The sequence below is a fragment of the Oryx dammah genome, unplaced genomic scaffold (assembly GCF_014754425.2).
Source record: "Oryx dammah isolate SB20612 unplaced genomic scaffold, SCBI_Odam_1.1 HiC_scaffold_2, whole genome shotgun sequence".
Taxonomy (NCBI): Eukaryota; Metazoa; Chordata; class Mammalia; order Artiodactyla; family Bovidae; genus Oryx; species Oryx dammah.
In genome coordinates, this window is record NW_024070186.1 from 26,375,316 (window position 1) to 26,393,549 (window position 18,234).

General features: G+C 42.7%; 1 protein-coding gene across 7 annotated transcripts in view; it reads left to right on the plus strand.

Moving 5' to 3' along the window:
- The first annotated feature begins 5,518 nt into the window (after nt 1-5,518).
- The window catches only part of ARMC8 (armadillo repeat containing 8), a 105,751-nt gene continuing 93,035 nt past the window's right edge, over nt 5,519-18,234 (plus strand). For 5 of the 7 annotated variants that reach the window (XR_005719729.1, XM_040233452.1, XM_040233489.1 and 2 more), the window contains exon 1: nt 5,519-5,796. Coding sequence is in view for 4 of the 7 variants with exons in the window: in XM_040233452.1 (XP_040089386.1) it covers nt 5,752-5,796 (45 nt within the window). In the remaining 3 variants the exon portion in view is untranslated. The remainder of the gene's footprint in view (nt 5,797-18,234) is intronic. The other 2 variants (XM_040233467.1, XM_040233462.1) reach the window with 1 other exon arrangement.

Sequence of the window (18,234 nt, forward strand, 5' to 3'; positions counted from 1 at the left end):
GGGAAGCCCATCCATCAAGTTTACCTACTATCATTAGTAACTTGTGGGGAGGTTCTGTTTTTCATCATATTTCTCCCAATTAGTTTGAGCATTCATTGTTGATTCTTGCCTCAATTATAACTCCTATGGTTGTCAAAAGAGTGGTTTTCAAATTCATCATTTCTTCTATATTTGTAAGTTGAAATTCAGCCATAGCAGTTATCTAGTTATAAAAAGTGCATTTTGTGGACTTCCCTGATTGTCCGGTGGCTAAGACTGCGCTCCCAGTGCAGGGGGCCTGCGTTCAATCTGTGGCTAGGGCACAAGATCCCACAGGCCAGACCTAAAAGATTCCACATGCCACAACTAAGACCCAGCACAACCAAATACAAAAAAAACAAAAAGTGCACTTTCTTTTTTTTTTTTTTACTGTTGTTTCTATTAAGAGACTTTTGAATATTGTACTAATTCTGCTTTATGTGTATACATATCTTACATCCTCCAAGCACCTGAATTATGGGTGCATTATTTCTCATTGCAAAGCTCTTGTAGATTTTCTTTAATTGGTTGCTTGCTTAAGTGCTCTGTAATCCCATATGGGAGAGTCCTATTGGGTCCCAGAGGACTATGTATTAGAGAGCAAAGTATTGAACCTCTCAGAGACTTACTCTTTTTCCTGTCTGCTTGAAGCCAGGAGCCACATCTTTATTCACTTTGAATCCCTAGGACAATGTGTGCAAAGTAAACCCACAGTTAGTGTCTGTTGAACCAAACTATATCTGCTCTGTACCACTGTTAGTCTATTTTTTTCTTTTTAATTGACTTAAGAAATAGCTTTTATTTTCAAATCTTTTAAAGGGTCTTCTAAATTCCTTTTGGGATCATTCCTTTTTTGTTTAGTCGCTAAGTCAGGTCCAACTCTTGCAGCCCATGGACTGTAGCCTGCCAGGCTCCTCTGTCCATGGGATTCCCCGGAGTGGGTTGCCATTTCCTTCTCCAGGGGATCTTCCCAACCCAGGAACTGAACCCAGGTCTCCTGGATTGCAGGCAGATTCTTTACCAGCTGAGCTATGAGGAAAGCTCTTTCTACACCATAAACTTTCCTTATTATTATTTTTTTCTTTCACATTGGTATGCTTCTACTTTCCAAAGTAAGGCTTTATTTCTCTACCCTGGCAATTCCCTTTAGACATTTATAAATACTTTTCGGATTTCTTTCCTGCTGTGCTGTTCTTAGTTATTCAGTCATGTCCAACTCTTTCTGACCCCGTGGACTGTAGCCCACCAAGTTTCTCTGTCCCTGGGGGATTCTCCAGGCAAGAATACTGGAGTGGGTTACCATGCCCTCCTCCAGGTATCTTCCCAATCCAAAGATCAAACCGCATTGCAAGCAGATTCTTTACCATCTGAGTCACCCAGGAAACCCAAGAATACTGGAGTGGGTAGTCTATCCCTTCTCCAGGGGAACTTCCTGACCCAGGAATCGAACTAGGGTCTCCTGCATTGCAGGAGGATGCTTTACCAGCTGAGCCACCCTTATTTTCTGTTGTGTATTCCTACTTTTTCTTTATTAAACTCACTTTGTTGTGATTTTCTTTTCATAAATTAATACTGCTCTGAGAAAGGGAAGGATGGGGTGAAATTTCATTCCTGTTTTTTGAAGTCTGTGTTTTGTTGTTGCTGTTCCATGGAGGCTGAAACAAATTTTTTAAATTACCCCTGAATTTCTACTCATTATTTAGGTTTGAAGGATGTACTTAAGATTCAGTTCAGCTCAGTTCAATTGCCTATTCATGTCTGACTATGACCCCGCGGACTGCAGCATGCCAGGCTTCCCTGTCCATCACCAACTCCCAGAGATTACTCAAACTCATGTCCATTGAGTCAGTGATGCCATCCAACCATCTCATCCTCTGTCATCCCCTTCTCCTCTCGCTTAAGATTATTTATTAGCAAAATTTGGGCTAGAAATGGGATGCCTGATCCCAGAGCTTAGGGCTTTGCTAATCAATACTTTCTTCCTGTAAAACAGCCGTGTCATATTCTGGAAATAAACCAGAAAAGCCTGGATGCTTTGATTTAGCCACAGCTGTAATGAGGGTTCTATTGCAAGTTTAGATGCATGCTATCTAAATGCATGCATGCTCAGTTGCTTCAGTCATGTCCAACTCTTTGTGACTGTAGCCCACCAGCCTCCTCTGTCCGTGGGATTCTCCAGGCAAGAATACTGGAGTGGGTTGTCAGGCCCTCCTCCAGAGGAACTTCCCCACCTGGGGATCAAACCTATGACTCCTTCATCTCCTGCACTGCAGGGGGATTCTTTATGGCTGACCCACCAGGGAGATGTTCTCTGCATTCTACCCCAAACGTAAGCCTGCACATTCTGCTTTTCTACATCAGGTTAGGGAAGCCCTTTCTATTCTATGCCTAAGTACAATCCAGGAGGGTAGAGAATTAAAAGCTGTGGGAAACCCTCAACCAATACAGGATGGGAGTGGTGAATTAATGCTCCAACCTCACGATGGCTATCCAGGATTGGGGGCATGCTGTATGTTTCTCAAGGGTCCTTAAGGAATAAGCAGTGACTTCAACAACGGACCCTTATACCGACTTTTTCGTCTTTCTTGTCTCACTCTTGCTGATCCATCAATTCTGTTCCACGGAAACACTTTCTAAATAAACTAGCTGCACCCAAATCATTGTCCCCAAGATGTACTTTTGGGAGTGCCCAAACTAAGCCACCTGGAGGAGGAGGGCATGGCAATCCACTCCCGTTTTCTTGCCTGCAGAATTTCATGGACAGAGGAACCTGGTGGCTACAGTCCATGGGGTCACAAAGAGTTGGATATAATATGAATGCAAACTAAGCCAACAATTCATTCAACAAACATTTACTAAATGACTTTGTTGTTGTTTAATCACTCAGTCATGCCTGACTCTTTTGCCACCCCACAGGCTATAGCCCACCAGGCTCCGCTGTCCACAGGATTTCCCAGCATAGACTACTAGAGTGGGTTGCCATTCTCATCCCCAGAATATCTTCCCAACCCAGGAATCCAACCCACGTCTCTTGCATTACAGGCAGATTATTTACCACTGAGCCACCGGGGAAGCCACTAAATGACTAGTCTATGATAAAATTCCTAGTGCCTGCTCTGAAGTGTATAACAGGGAGATAGAAAAGTAGAACATTACCTCAAAGTTACAGTCTGTTGTTGGAGATGCTATGTTAGAGGCAAGAACAGAATTATGCATCAAGACATGGGGTAGTTTATTTGGAAAGTGTTTCCACAGAATAGAATTGATGGATCAGCAAGAGTGAGACAACAAAGAAGAAAGAGTCACTATAATTAACAGATGAGCTAATTAATGACATGTGAATCGAATATACAGCAACAACTGTATACCATGCAAACGACAACTAAACTTTGAGTTGATACCTTTGTATGCTCTGCATAGGGCTTCCCAGGTGTTGCTAGTGGTGAAGAACCTGCCTGCCAATGCGAGAGGTGCAGGAAACACTGGATGGATCCCTGAGTCAGGAAGACCTCCTGCAGGAGGACACGGCAACCCACTCCAGTATTATTGCCTGGAGAATCCTGTGGAAGGAGGAGCCTGGCAGCTTACAGTCCATAGGGTCGCAAACAGTCGGACACAACTGAAGTAGCTTAGCAGGCACGCTCTGTACAAGGGCTATGCTCTGCTCTTTTGTGGTTTGTAGCGGTATATGATATGATGCTAGGTGATACATGGATGGACATTTAAACATTTTTGTAGTTATTATGTTAATGTGTTCAGTTCAGTTCAGTCGCTCAGTCGTGTCCGACTCTTTGAGACCCCATGAATCGCAGCACGCCAGGCCTCCCTGTCCATCACCATCTCCCGAAGTTCACTCAGACTCACATTCATCGAGTCCGTGATGCCATCCAGCCATCTCATCCTCAGTCATCCCCTTCTCTTCCTGCCCCCAATCCCTCCCAGCATGTTAATGTGTACAAGACTAAAACTATACGTGACTTTTCAGAGCTTTATGGTTTAGGATGAGGCTGAAATTAATGAGTTGAAATTGTTTTTAAAGAAAAACATTGAGGGAATAATACCTGGGTGCAGATTGGCAAACATTGTGTGGGTGGTATGCAGGGTAATGAAATTTGGGGAATAGTGTTGCTGTAGGAAGAAAACCTAAAATGAAATCCCTGCTTTCTAGAAGATCAACAGTGAGGGAACACTGGCCCACAAGCAAGAATTTGGAACAACAATAAATTTGGAAACCAAACACAGGGAGAAGATAGGAAAACAGTGAGGAGCAAAGTGAAAGCTACGCTAGAGCTACAACCTCCATCGGAAGGCTATTAGTCTAGTCCAGGGGAGAGGTAATATCAGCCTGCATTAGGGAGTGTCTTCAGCAATGGCATCAGTTCAGTTCAGTTCAGTCGCTCAGTCGTGTCCGACTCTTTGCAGCCCCATGAATCGCAGCATTCAGTTCAGTTCAGTCGCTCAGTCGTGTCCGACTCTGCGACACCATGAATTACAGCACGCCAGACCTCCCTGTCCATCACCAACTTCCGGAGTTCACTCAAACTCACATCCATCGAGTCGGTGATGCCATCCAGCCATCTCATCCTCTGTCGTCCCCTTTTCCTCCTACCCCCATCCCTCCTAGCATCAGAGTCTTTTCCAATGAGTCAACTCTTCGCATGAGGTGGCCAATGGCATAAGGACGAGTAATATATAATAGGTTCATTGCAGTCATCCTGCGAAAACCTCGCTGGTTGCGAACAGCATGAAGTTGAAACCTGTTCAGCCAAATCCAGAGCGGCTTTGTTCAAATATATACACAACCACACAAATGGAATGAGAGAGCTGAACTCGTCAGTCAGAAAATAGAATTAGAAGCATATTTTTATTTAGCTTCAACGATCAGAGCAGTAGTGTGAATTAGATTCTTGCCCCCCCCCCTTTTTTTTTCTACTTGACCTAGCGGCTCGAGAAACGCTAACACATATACAGCGCTTTCTATGTCTCAGGCAAAAGAGCTTTACATTTTCCATTCTTCTAACCCTTTATTTGACACAGGAGGAAACTGAAGTATAGGAGATGCCCAGGTAATGCAGCTCTGTGAAACAGCAAGGATTAAACTCAGGCGTTCTGGCTCTAATAAAAGAGTCGGATAATGCTGAAACAGCTCACCCTTCAGCATCGGATCGTGAAACACTCTTACTGGTGGCAAAACACTTGGCTCTGGGATCACAGTTTCTCCTTCTGTAAGATGGAGATAATAACGACGCTAGGAGTTTGGTGCAAAGAAGGAGTGAGATAATGAATGCGAAAGCGAACTTCAAATTATGTAGGTGGCTCCACACACCAGTCTTTTGGAATAATGAGCACTGGAACTCAAGAAATTGTAACGAATCAGTCTAAGAAGCTTGTAGCGAGACTCCGCCCCTGACGCTCCGCCCTCCGCGAGCCGCAGGTGGGGCCGGCAGATCTTCTTTGCGCATGCGGGAACTGCTGCCCGCTCCCACCTCTAACCCAGGCTGAGAGTAGCTGCCGTTTCTGAGAGGACGATTCGTAAGGAGGCCCCTGGCGCGGTTTCCCATTGCTCGTCCCTCTGCGGGCTTTGGCCATAGTTCAGCGGTGTCTAGAGGGTGGTCTGTTCTCGTCTACCTGCCTGACTTTCTGCAGAGGTACCTGTGGTTGGCCCAGTAGTCGGCTGTCGAAAGTGCCGGCCCCCGCGCCGGCGCCGGCTGCAGCCGGGTGGGAAGGCTCAAGATGGCGTGCCTGTTGGAGACCCCAATCCGCATGAGCGTCCTCTCGGTGAGTGACCCGCCGCAGCCGCTCGCTTGCCTGCGCGGGAGCTCGGGCCCAGCCCGCTCCATTCACCACCAACGCCGTCTGCCTCTTGGGCACCACCCCTTGGGGTGGCCTCTGGCTCAGCTCTGGGCCGGGGAGTGAGACAGGGTGGGCGGGCGGGATAGACTGGATCCCAGCCGAGCCCGAGACGTCTCCAACTGCCAGAGCGCTCACCGGTGCCGGTTCTCAGGACGGCGTCCGGCGGGCGGGCTGGTTGGGCATACGGGCAGCTGGCCCAGCGGCGCGGCTTGGGCTTTGCCAGTTTCACCGAGCCCTCCTCTTAGCGATGCCGGTTCCCCGGGGCCGAGCACTCTGCTCCGTGAGGCGCCGGGCTTGCCGCTGAGCTGGGGATGAGTGCCCACTTAGCCACCCCTCCCCCCGGCCGCTGTGGCAAAAAGATAGAGGGTCCTTGGTCCCCACAGACTTGGGGCTTCCACGCCAGATCTGTGTGGCTTCTATCGCTTCCCAGCACCCGGTCACGGGCTGGAGCTGCTTGCTTCTTGGCAACGGGTATTTCATATCAGTTGCAACGTCTCCTAGTGTGTGTAGTTATTTAAGCTCCTTTTCTCCGCTCTGCTGTGGAGGTCTGAGCCCTGTGAGTCTGAAGGAACCTGTGCTTGGCATTCCTTTTTCCTTCAAGGGGAGTCAAACGTTAAAAAAAAAAAAAAAAAAGGAATGTATTGACATGCCAGAAAGCAAACCTAGTTTGCTTGCTGAAGTTTAAAAATAAAACCAGAACGCGACTTTCACCGTTTACTGTGTTGCTCTTGAGAGAACCAGGACCAGGGGTGAAAGTTACTAGAAGGTACCTTAGAAGGGTTTTGCAACAAATGAGAGCTGTGCAACTGAGAAAAGTCAGTTTACCAGAGGCCCATTTGTTGTAGTTGGAAACCAGCCGGCAAAGACTGGTTGACCATCTTTTAGACTGGTCGTGGAATTGTAGGTGACTTGTCAGGTTCGGTGAGTCTGTGGCTTCAACTGGTTTCTCTTCGGTGACTTCTCCCACACACACACTCACCTATTTTAGCAGTTAGCACTTAGCACATTTGCAACAATTCGCGTTTAGAGCATTGCTGCGGTTAGAACATTGTTGCGGTTAGAGCATTGTTGCAGTTGCAGAATTGTGGTATATTCCACCTTGATAATTTTTTTGGAGGGAGGGGAGCTGTACAGAAATCTTTCCTCTGATCCATTTTAGTAATCCTTTTAAAAAAATTTTAAACTGTGACTGGGGAAATAATGTTCACCTAAGCATTGAATTTAGATTGTTACCACACCTCTGACTGACACCCAGGAACATTTTATGGGAGAACAGGCCAATGACTTTTCCATCATTATGCTGTTGTTGTTTTTAAGTCGCTTTTCTCAATTCCCTTTAATTATTCTCGTTTATCCTTAACTTTGCTTGAAGCGTCTTTATTTTTGTACATTGTCAACTCGTATAGGGTACAGTTGATTTTTTTTTCTTGTTTTCACTTCCTTAGTAATATTTCCTATTAAACTTTGTGGAAAAACTTCTTGAAGAGTGTTCTGTACTTCTAGTGGGGATTTGCTTTAGCCCCAGTCTCACTGGGCCTCTCTTCCCCTCCACCTCCAACCACCTGTTTTTTTTGTTTGTTTGTTTGTTTTAAGGTTTTCACAGTCTCAGGGTCTGGTCTTTCAGTTCATCAGTTCTGGATCCTTGGGAAATCAGAGCTTTGGATAAATGATTTAAACTGTCAAGCTTTATTGATTATAATAATTTCAACTGAAGCCTGGATCTTTCAGAGTTCTACCTAGGGCACCACTTTTTGAAATACAAAATGCAAATGGAACAGGAATTAATAATCAAAAATTATCTTGAAAATAATTGACCCCTTTAATAGGCTACTTATTTTGTACCAGCTGTGTACAACACTCTTTAACGTATGCTTTAGGGAATGCACGATTGAGCTCAGCATACCCTCAGGGAACTCACTGGTTTGAATGACTCCATAGCCTGAAAAACATAATTCACACCAGGGGCAGATCAAATGGCTTAGAGAATTTCCATTCAAGGCCCTTTATATCTTCTCTCTGGTGGCTCAGATGGTAAATCTACCTGCAATGCATGAGACCCGGGTTCGATCCCTGGGTTGGAAAGATCCCCTGGAGAAGGGAATGGCAACCCACTCCAATATTCTTGCCTGGAGAATTCCATAGACAGAGGAGCCTGGTGGGATACAGTCCATGGGGTCACAAAGAGTCAGACATAACTGAGCGACTAACCACAACCTCTGAGAGAATTCATACATTCTAAAACGTTAACTGTAGTCAAGTCATGCATCTGCATTGTCAGCCTTGACTGTTCTCCATCTGGACTCATGTCTTCAGTTGTGTGGATGTTAGCCATCACTTCCAACAAAGCACATTCCTTCTAAGAGAACTTGGTCCTGACTTCCCATTTCTGTTAATGGTACTGTCTTTCATGGATCACCCACCATTAAACCACTTGAATCACCTTTGACTCTTAGCTCTTTCATGCCCCTGGAACTAATCAGTCCTTAAGTTCTTTTGGCTCTTCATTCTCAGTGTTTCTCCCATCTGTCTGTTCCTGTGACCATCTTCTTTTTCAGGACCTTACCATTTTATGCCTGCATCACCACAGTTCCTTGCAGTTTATTTTACTGCCTCTAATAGTTGTTACTGCCCCTAGTAGTCCAGTTCTCCACATTAATTTTCCTATACAGCACACAGGACACGCGGTTTCCTTGTTTCAATTCTTCAGTGGATTCCTGTTGATGAAAGGATGCATTCCTATTCAGCTTTGGAGATAAGATTCTTTACCCTCTGCACGAACCTCCTATCCTATATAAACTGGCTTTCTCAAGTTAGAGTGATCTCAGATTCTTACAAACCCCAGTAGCCCTTGTCTGCCTGCTCATTTGCACACATGAATTCTAGCTTCATATGTAACATAGTTTGTTTGAGCTTCTGTCATTTGCCAAGCATGGCATTGGGTTTGAGAATACAGTGGTGAACTGCACAGACTGTCTCTGCCTTCTTGGAGATTAGTCTAGTGGGGGAAAGAGATGTCACAGATCAAAATGTCACAGAGGTCTTTGTGAACGATGATTAGTGTTACAAATGAAAAATGTAGGATACTGTACCAGCATGTAATAGAGGAATGTGTTCAAATATAGAGGTCAGTGAGCTAGGAAAGGTTTCCCTGAAGAAGTGACAATGAGCTAATAGTTCAAAGACAAGTAAGAACTAACTAGAAAAACAAGAGCATTCCAGGCAACCTGGAATCCAGCTGAAATCAAGATTGAAATCAAGCTGGAATCAAGATTGAAATCAAGCTGGAATCAAGATTGCCAGGAGAAATATCAATAACCTCAGATACGTAGATGACATCACCTTCCTGATAGCTCAGTTGGTAACGAATCCGCCTGCAGTGCAGGAGACCTTGGTTCAATTCCTGGGTTGGGAAGATCTGCTGGAGAAGGGATAGGCTACCCACTCCAGTATTCTGGGGCTTCCCTTGTGGCTCAGCTGGTAAAGAATCCACCTGCAATGCTGGAGACCTGGGTTCGATCCTTGGGTTGGGAAGATCCCCTGGAGAAGGGAAAGACTACCCAATCCAGTATTCTGGCCTGGAGAATACCATACAGTCCATGGAGTCATAAAGTGTCACACACAACTGAGTGAGTTTCACTTTATGGCAGAAAGCACAGAAGAGATAGAGTGTCTTGATGAAAGTGAAAGAAGAGAGTGAAAAAGTTGGCTTAAAACTCAACATGCAAAAAACTAAGATCATGGCATCTGGTCCCACCACTTCATGACAAATAGATGGGGAAACAATGGAAACAGTGACAAATTTTATTTTCTTGGGCTCCAAAATCACTGCAGATCGTGACTGTAGCCATGAAATTAAAAGACACTTGTTTCTTGGAAGAAAAGCTATGACCAACCGAGACAGCATATTAAAAAGCACAGACATTACTTTGCCAACAAAGGTCATCTAGTCAAAGCTATGGTTTTTCCAGTAGTCATGTATGGGTGTTCCAATTGGACTATAAAGAAAGCTGAGTGCCAAAGAATGGATGCTTTTGAACTGTGGTGTTGGAGAAACTCTTGAGAGTCCTTGGACAGCAAGGAGATCAAACCAGTCAATCCTAAAGGAAATGAGTCCTGAATATTCGTTGGAAGGACTGATGCTGAAGCTGAAACTCCAGTACTTTGGCCACCTGATGCAAAGAACTGACCCATTAGAAAAGACCCTAATGCTCAGAAAGAGTGAAGGCAGGAAGAGAAGAGGGTGACAGAGGATGAGATGGTTGAATGGCATCACCCACTCGGTGGACATGAGTTTGAGTGAACTCTGGGAGTTGGTGATGGACAGGGAGGCCTGGTGTGCTGCAGTCCACAGGGTTGTAAAAAGTCGGACATGACTAAGCAACTGAACTGAACTGATTCCAGGCAAAGGAAACTTGTGTTGCAGAGGCCCTGAGGCTTTTAGTAATTATTCTGTTTTATCTTCTTAGAGAGTAAAGTAATTCAGAGGTAAATGCTGGACCTTTCCTTCTTTTTAATCTAGCTACTCTTTATAGAGCTTCCCTGGTGTCTCAGACGGTGAAGAATCTGACGGCAGTGCCGGACAACCAGGTTCGATCCCTGGGTAGGGAAGATCCCCTGGAGGAGGGCATGGCTCTCCAGTATTCTTACCTGGAGAACCTGGACAGAGGAACCTGGCAGGCTACAGTCAATGTGGTGGCAGAGTTGGACACAACTGAGCCACTAACACACTTTCACTCTTTATAACAGTGTGTTTTTTGTATGCTAGGTTCTTAATAAATATTTGATTGAACTGTGTATTTGGAGGAATTGGAGGAAATCTCCAGGTGTCTTTCTTGGTCATAGCCATGATCACCCTATCCCTCTTTGGTTTGCATTTAGCATTACAGCATCACTGTTTTCAACACATTTATACATTTTCCCAAGCTTTTGGGTGATTTTACATTGATTGCATTTTTTTTTTTTAAGTTTTTATTTTGAGATAGCTACAGATTCATAGGAAGTTGCAAAGGTAGTACAAAGAGATTGTTATGTATACTATGCCCAGTTCCCCTTTTGGTCACATTTTATTTAACTATTGTATAATATCAAAACCACATAACTGTTATTGGTATAAATATGTATGTACCTCTCTATCATATCACATGTGTATATTTGTGTAACAACATGGTCAAGATCTCCCTCATGCTACTTTTTTACAGTCACACCTGGTATCTCTAACCCTGGGCAACAATTATTAACCTCTTCTCCATCTCTGTGATTTTGTCATTTTGAGATTTGTGATTTTGTGATTTTGACCTTTTGAGATTGGCTTTTGTCATTCAGTGTGAAGCCCTTGAGATCCATCTAAGCTGTTGTAGATGTGCCAATAGTTTCTTCCTTTTAATTGCTGAGTAGTATCCCATGATACAAAGAAGACAGTGGCACCCTACTCCAGTACTCTTGCCTGGAAAATCCAATGATGGAGTAGCTTGGTAGGCTGCAGTCCACAGGGTCTCGAAGAGTCAGACACGACTGAGCGACTTCACTTTCACTTTTCACTTTCATGCATTGGAGAAGGAAATGGCAACCCACTCCAGTGTTCTTGCCTGGAGAATCCCAGGGACAGAGGAGCCTGGTGGGCTGCCGTCTATGGGGTCGCACAGAGTCGGACACGACTGAAGTGACTTAGCAACAGCAGCAGCAGCAGCATCCCAGGATATGGATTTATAATATGGATGTCTGAAAGATAGTTTGCTTAACTGTTTTCCTATTAGAAATTTCAGTTGTTTGTAGTTTTTGGCTGTTAAAGCCTGCTATGAACAAACAGGTACAGGCTTTTCTGTGGACATAACTTTTTGTATCTCTGAGATAAATGCCCAGCAGTGCAATTTTAGGTTCTGTGATCAATGTATGTTTAGTTCTTAAAAAAAATTGACAAACTTTTCCAGAGTGACTGTACTATTTTACATTCCCACCAGTAATATAGGAAAGATACAGTTTCTTTATCATTAGCTTTTATTTTAGCTGTCCTAATAGACGTATATTGATATCTCATCATGGTCTTAATATACATTTCCGTAACAGTAATGTCAAAATATTTTCATTATTTGCCATTCATATTTTATTGAAATATGAATAAAATATTTTAGTGAAGTATTTTTTCATGTCCTTTTGCCCACTTTCTAATTGGACTGTTTGGTTTTTGACTGTAGAGTTTTGAAAGTTCTTTGTATATTCTAGATATGAGTCCTTGGTCAGATAGGTACTTCAAAAATATTTTCTCCCAGTGTGTAGCTTGTCTTTTCATCCTCTTAAACATAGTTTAGAAAATGAACTTTGATCTCAATTTCACACCAGAAATTAATTAAAAATGGATCATAGATTTAATTGTAAAATATAAAACTTCTAGAATAAAGAGAAAATTTCCAGAACCTTGGGTTTGGTAACAAATTCTTAGATATAACATCAAAAGCATGATCCGTTTTTTTAAAAATTGATAACTGGACTTAAAATGAAAATTTATGCTTTTTGAAAGACCCTGTTAAGAGGATGATTACACTTTGGTCACTTTGTAATGGTTTGAGAGACAAAATAATAAAATACCTTTGAATCATACTGTAGGCTGCAGAGACAGCTAAGGCCTTCCTTACATTCTTTTTCCAGTGCCATTATGCCTATTTGACAAGCAGCTATTTGAACGGTATAGGATATTCCAAGTCTGGATATTCCTTGATTTTGTTCTGTTCTTGATCATTACAAACATTTGTTGGTCTTAAAGTACATAGTGATTTACTTTCTTACATGGACAACTGACAAGAGTTTTAAAAAGTTGTTCTTTTCTGTGAAGATCTTCCCTGGTGGCTCAGACGGTAAAGTGTCTGCCTACGATGTGGGAGACCTGGATTCAGTCCCTGGGTCGGGAAGATCTCCTGGAGAAGGAAATGGCAACCCACTCCAGTATTCTTACCTGGAAAATCCCATGGACAGAGGAACCTGATTAGGCTGCAGTCCATGGGGTCGCAAAGAGTCGGACACGACTGAGTGACTTCACTCATCACATCCTATAAGTATGAATTTGGTCTCTCTTGGTTTTTAGTAGTAAATGCAAAGTAAAATCTCATAAGTGCATTTTAAAGTTTTCTCTTTGTTTACAAAACACCAGTGAACGCAAGGTATGTCAGGAGTTGGTGCTAAAAGAAAATCAGTATAAACGTCCTAATCTTTAATGGGAATGTGTGAAGAACAGAAGATTCTCATTGCATGTTTCTGGACATCTTGCTATCTTTTTAAGGAAAGATTGCCACCTGAATTCAGACATCAAATGGTCAAGAAGTCATTTATGCTTTACCAAGAATTAGGTAGGGTCTTCCAGTTTCACTTGGAGATCTAGGCTTATTTCCTCCCATTCTCATCAAGAATTTTTAAAGTAGTGGCAAGAGCCAGGAATTTCAGTTACTTTGATTTTTAGTTTTTTGCTTTTGACAGTTGTTTTCCAGTGCTCTGTATCGTGTTGGCTTCTAAGTAAAGGTATGGAATTATTGACAAAGGAAAATTTCTGTTATTTTCTGGAAATTGGAGAACAGCTACCCTCACTGAGCAGTAGTGCTGTGATCCTTAGGACTGTTTAGATAGGAATGAAAAGCATTCCAAATAAGAGCTGTTTTGCAGAAACAGCTCCCACTTGTCACTTCGGTAAAAGAAAACTGTTTTGATCTCATTTCATAAACTCAGAAGAATAAAGAATTAGCTGCATTCTCTGGTATAGTCATAAAGTTATTGCAGGAGGGGAGTGATGAGACGGAGTTGCACTTTCTATTAAAAATGAAAAGTTCAGATTCCAAACTGTAGAATCTGTTAACATTTGGAAGTCTTTACCACGTGCAAAATGATTACAGAGTACACAATTCTTTTGTTTCAGGAAGAATTTATTAAGCTTTCAGTAAGTTATAAGACATGACTGATTGAATAAGGGGAATGAAGAAAAGGAAAGAGTCATAATCATGATCAAGTATGATTGGCAAGACTTTTAGCTTTATATCTAGGTGGTATCATCTACCGAGATGGTGAGGATTAGAAGCAGAACATGTTAGAGGAAAGTGAAACTCTCTCAGTCTGGTCCGACTCTTTGTGACCCCATAGACTATACAGTCCGTGGAATTCTCCAGGCCAGAATACTGGAGTAGGTTGTTCCCTTCTCCAGGGAATCTTCCCAACCCAGAGATCAAACCCAGGTCTCCCACATTGCAGGCAAATTCTTTGCCAGCTGAGACATCAGGGAAGCCCAAGAATACTGGAGTGAGTAGCCTATCCCTTTTCCAGCGGATCCTCCCAACCCAGGAAATTGAACCAGGGTCTCCTGCATTGTAGGCAGATTCTTTACCAGCTGAGCTACCAGGGAAGCCTGTGTTAGAGGAATAAGGAAGAAAAATTAGTTTCATTTTGGACATGCTGCGTTTGAAGTGTTTTCTGGAAATTCATTTAGAGGCATCCAATAAGCAGTTGGATATTCTGGAATGTTTTCCACAGCACCAAGCAGTTTTCTCCAGTCCTCTGTGGTTATCAGCTGGGTGCCCTACAGTTTAGCTCAATTCTGATACTGTTTACTTGGAAATAGTATCAGATTCCACAGGTTAAGTCCTGCAAGACTGTCCCTGCTTCAGACAGCAGTTCCAAGTCCACATTGTTCTCCTGTCCTCTGACTGACCAGATATAAATCAAGGGATTGTACTACTCCTTTCTTGGATTCAGTTGTCAGAATGATTCACAAAACTCAGCAAAACATTTACTTATGTTTACCAGTTTATTCTAAAGGATAGATGAATAGACAGGTGAAGAGGTACATAGGTCAAGATCTAGAAAAGTCTCAAGTTCAGAAACTTCTGTCCTTGTGGAACTGGGGTGCAAAATCTTCCTGGCCTGTGGATCCATTCACCTACCTGGAAACTCATCACATTTTATTCAGGAATGTTTATAGAGCTTTAATCTCCAGCCTCCCTCTCTTCCATTTTCCAGAGGTTGGTGGCTGGGACTGAAAGTTCCAGCCCTCTAATCACTTGGTATTTTTGGTAACCAGTCCCAACTTGAGGCTATCTAGGGCCCCAGCCTGATCATTGATTAGCATAAGCTCTTGAAAAGTATTCCTTATGAATAAGTAAAGATACTCATATAATGCAGGAAATTTTTCAAGAGTTTGAGGAGCTTTTTGCCAGGAACTGGAAGAAAGACTGGATTGGATATACTAGGCTGACCAAAAAGTTCACTCACGAATGGAAAATCTGAATGAACTTTTTGGTTAACCCATTATTTATTAAACTACAGATATAAAGGTCTAATGGGCTTTCCAGGTGGCACATTGGTAAAGAATCTGCCTGCCAGTGCAGGCAATGCAGGAGACGAGGGTTTGATCCCTGGGTTGGAAAGATTCCCTGGAGAAGAAAATGGCAACCAAGTCCAATATTCTTTCTGGGAAAATCTTGTGGACAGATGAGCTTGTCAGGCTACAGCTCATGGGATCATGAAGAGTTGGACATGATTGAGTGATTGAGCATACATAAAGGTCTAATGCTTAAACCTGGGGAGATGATTATTATTGGGAATCATCAGTACATTGGTCTGTCGATCTTAGCCTTTTTGGTTTAAGAGGCTCAACACCATCTTCCCCAGAAAAACATGCATCTGCCTAAAGAATCACATAATTTCAAGAGGCTCATGAATTCCCTGAAACCCACACATAAATCTTGAGTTAACAGTTCCTATTCTTTATTCATTCCAGTCAGTCAGAAAAACATATCATAAAATTTAAAACTCATTTAAAATAATTTTAGAATGGTAACAAATTATAACACAAGGTTTTAAAAGTCATGTAAGGTACCATGTGGGAGACTTGGCTCTGAAGAACTATAATCTTTTTCCCAGAATATACCAGTGATCTTCCCCAAGGTATACTGTATCTACAGAAAGGACTTTGTTGTAGCAGATGGTGTAGCAGACCTGGGAGACAGAGCTAGGTGAGAAATTTCAGTAGGACAAAGTAACATCTGGACACAGGCAAAGTGGAATAGATTGAAATTACAAGTGGCCCATGATATTGGCATAATAGTCACAGACCTCAATGTGGATGATGGTCAGGCAGATCCTGACTGGTACTATGATCAAAAAGTTAACGCACAGATGCTGCAAGAGACAGACTGGGTCAAGCACCATGGATAGCTCCGAGGCAAGGGTATTTACTGCCTCTAAAACTCTGAAACAAATAAAGCCTTTTTTTTTCTTTCCTTCTTTTTTGAATAAGGAGGCAGGTAGCCTATCTGGACTGTGTCACCTCTGAGGTGTACCATGAAAGATGTTACCCTGGATTTCTAAGTCATTGCATAACTGTAGTTTCGAAGAATAATTCAAACTATTCTTATTGTCAAGGACAATATTGCATCCATATCTGAGTAGCCTCACTCTGTTATGTCAGGATTGAGAAGTAGGCATTTCAGTGCACCCTAGTGGATTTCCTGGGCTATCTTAACACTTTAGAAGGCATCTAAATAAACCTTTGCCAACCCAGAGGATATCTCAATCTCTGTAAAACTCCTCACAACCCTTGTCACTCCAATGAGAAGGTTCTTGCTCCCTTGGACTTCCAGATTCTCCTGTTTGGCACCATAAATCCGTACTTGATTCATTTATTCTATCTAGAGGGATCTCTTCTTGGCCGTCAGTCTTCAGACATTTTTGTCTACATTGAAGAGTAAATAAATAGAATTTAAAAGTGAGAAGGAATCTTAAAAATCATCTAGACTCAAATATATAAAGAAAGCTGAGCGCTGAAGAATTGATGCTTTTGAACTGTGGTGTTGGAGAAGACTCTTGAGAGTCCCTTGGACTGCATGGAGATCCAACCAGTTCATCCCAAGGAAATCAGTCCTGAATATTCATTGGAAGGACTGATGCTGAAGCTGAAACTCTAGTACTTTGGCCACCTGATGGAAAGAACTGACTCACTAGAAAAGACCCTGATGCTGGGAAAGATTGAAGGTGGGAGGAGAAGGGGACAACAGAGGATGAGATGGTTGGGTGGCATCACAGACTCAATGGACATGAGTTGGAGTAAGCTCCAGGAGCTGGTGATAGATAGGGAAGCCTCGCATGCTGCAGTCCATGGGGTCACAGAGTCGGACACGACTGAGCGACTGAACTGAGACTCAGATAGCTGTTTGTGATTTGTACCATACTTTAAAAAGATAAACATTGCAGTGTGCATATTAAATTGCTTCCAGTTCTTCAGACCACCTAAGCATACTTAAAACATTTTTATACTATATGCAAGAGCTGTAATAATATTTTATAATATTAGAAACTCACCACGGAAAAAGTAGAGGCTGTTCTTCATATTTCTTTTAAACTGTCGTCGATTTTTCTATTGTGAAAAAAGTCCTCTTTGTGTGAGTAAAATTATGGAGTCTTGGTATGAAAGAAGCTTGCAGACAGTCTTTAGTTTGTCCTAGTCACTTTCTTATTGGGAAAACTGAGAACCAGAGAGGTTGACCTGTGCACTGTCAGGCAATGGCACCCCATTCCAGTACTCTTGCCTGGAAGATCCCATGGACGGAGGAGCCTGGTGGGCTGCAGTCCATAGGGTCGCGAAGAGTCAGACACGACTGAGCAACTTCCCTTTCACTTTTCACTTTCATGCACTGGAGAAGGAAGTGGCAACCCACTCCAGTGCTCTTGCCTAGAGAATCCCAGGGACGAGGGAGCCTGGCAGGCTGCCGTCTATGGGGTTGCACAGAGTCGGACACGACTGAAGCGACTCAGCAGCAGCAGCAGCAACATGAAGTGTCAGAGTCAGGTTTCCAAACACGTAATTAGAAAAGTATTTTGTGTGCACTACCTTACATTTTAGTATTTTATTTCAGACTTTCTGTGAGTACTGACTTATTTGCTACTTATTTTCAGTCTTAATCATTTACTAAGAGGTCAGGCTGCCTCTTATCCAAGTAGGTTAAGTTAACAATTACATATTTAAGTATTTTCATGATTGGGTTTATGAGATTGAAACAGATTATATTCTAGGAATTTTGGCTGTCGTACGTATGTTATATTCTATGCAGATGGGATCTGGCCAGACTCAAGTGCCGGTTTATAAACTTTGAAAGTTGCTAGAGACTGCAGAAAAGAAGGCCTTTGGTGAATTTTGGGAGGGAGGATGCTTCAAACCTCTAGAATCACCAAAGAATGAATCCCATGATTTTTTAAAAAGTAAAGATAAAAGTAGTTTAAAAAATACTATGTGATAGGTCTGCAAAAATTGAATGAGAATCTGATGGAGTCCTAATCAGGCTAAAAGTTTACTAGAATACAGAAAAGTAAAACAAAAACCAAAGTATCTACGAA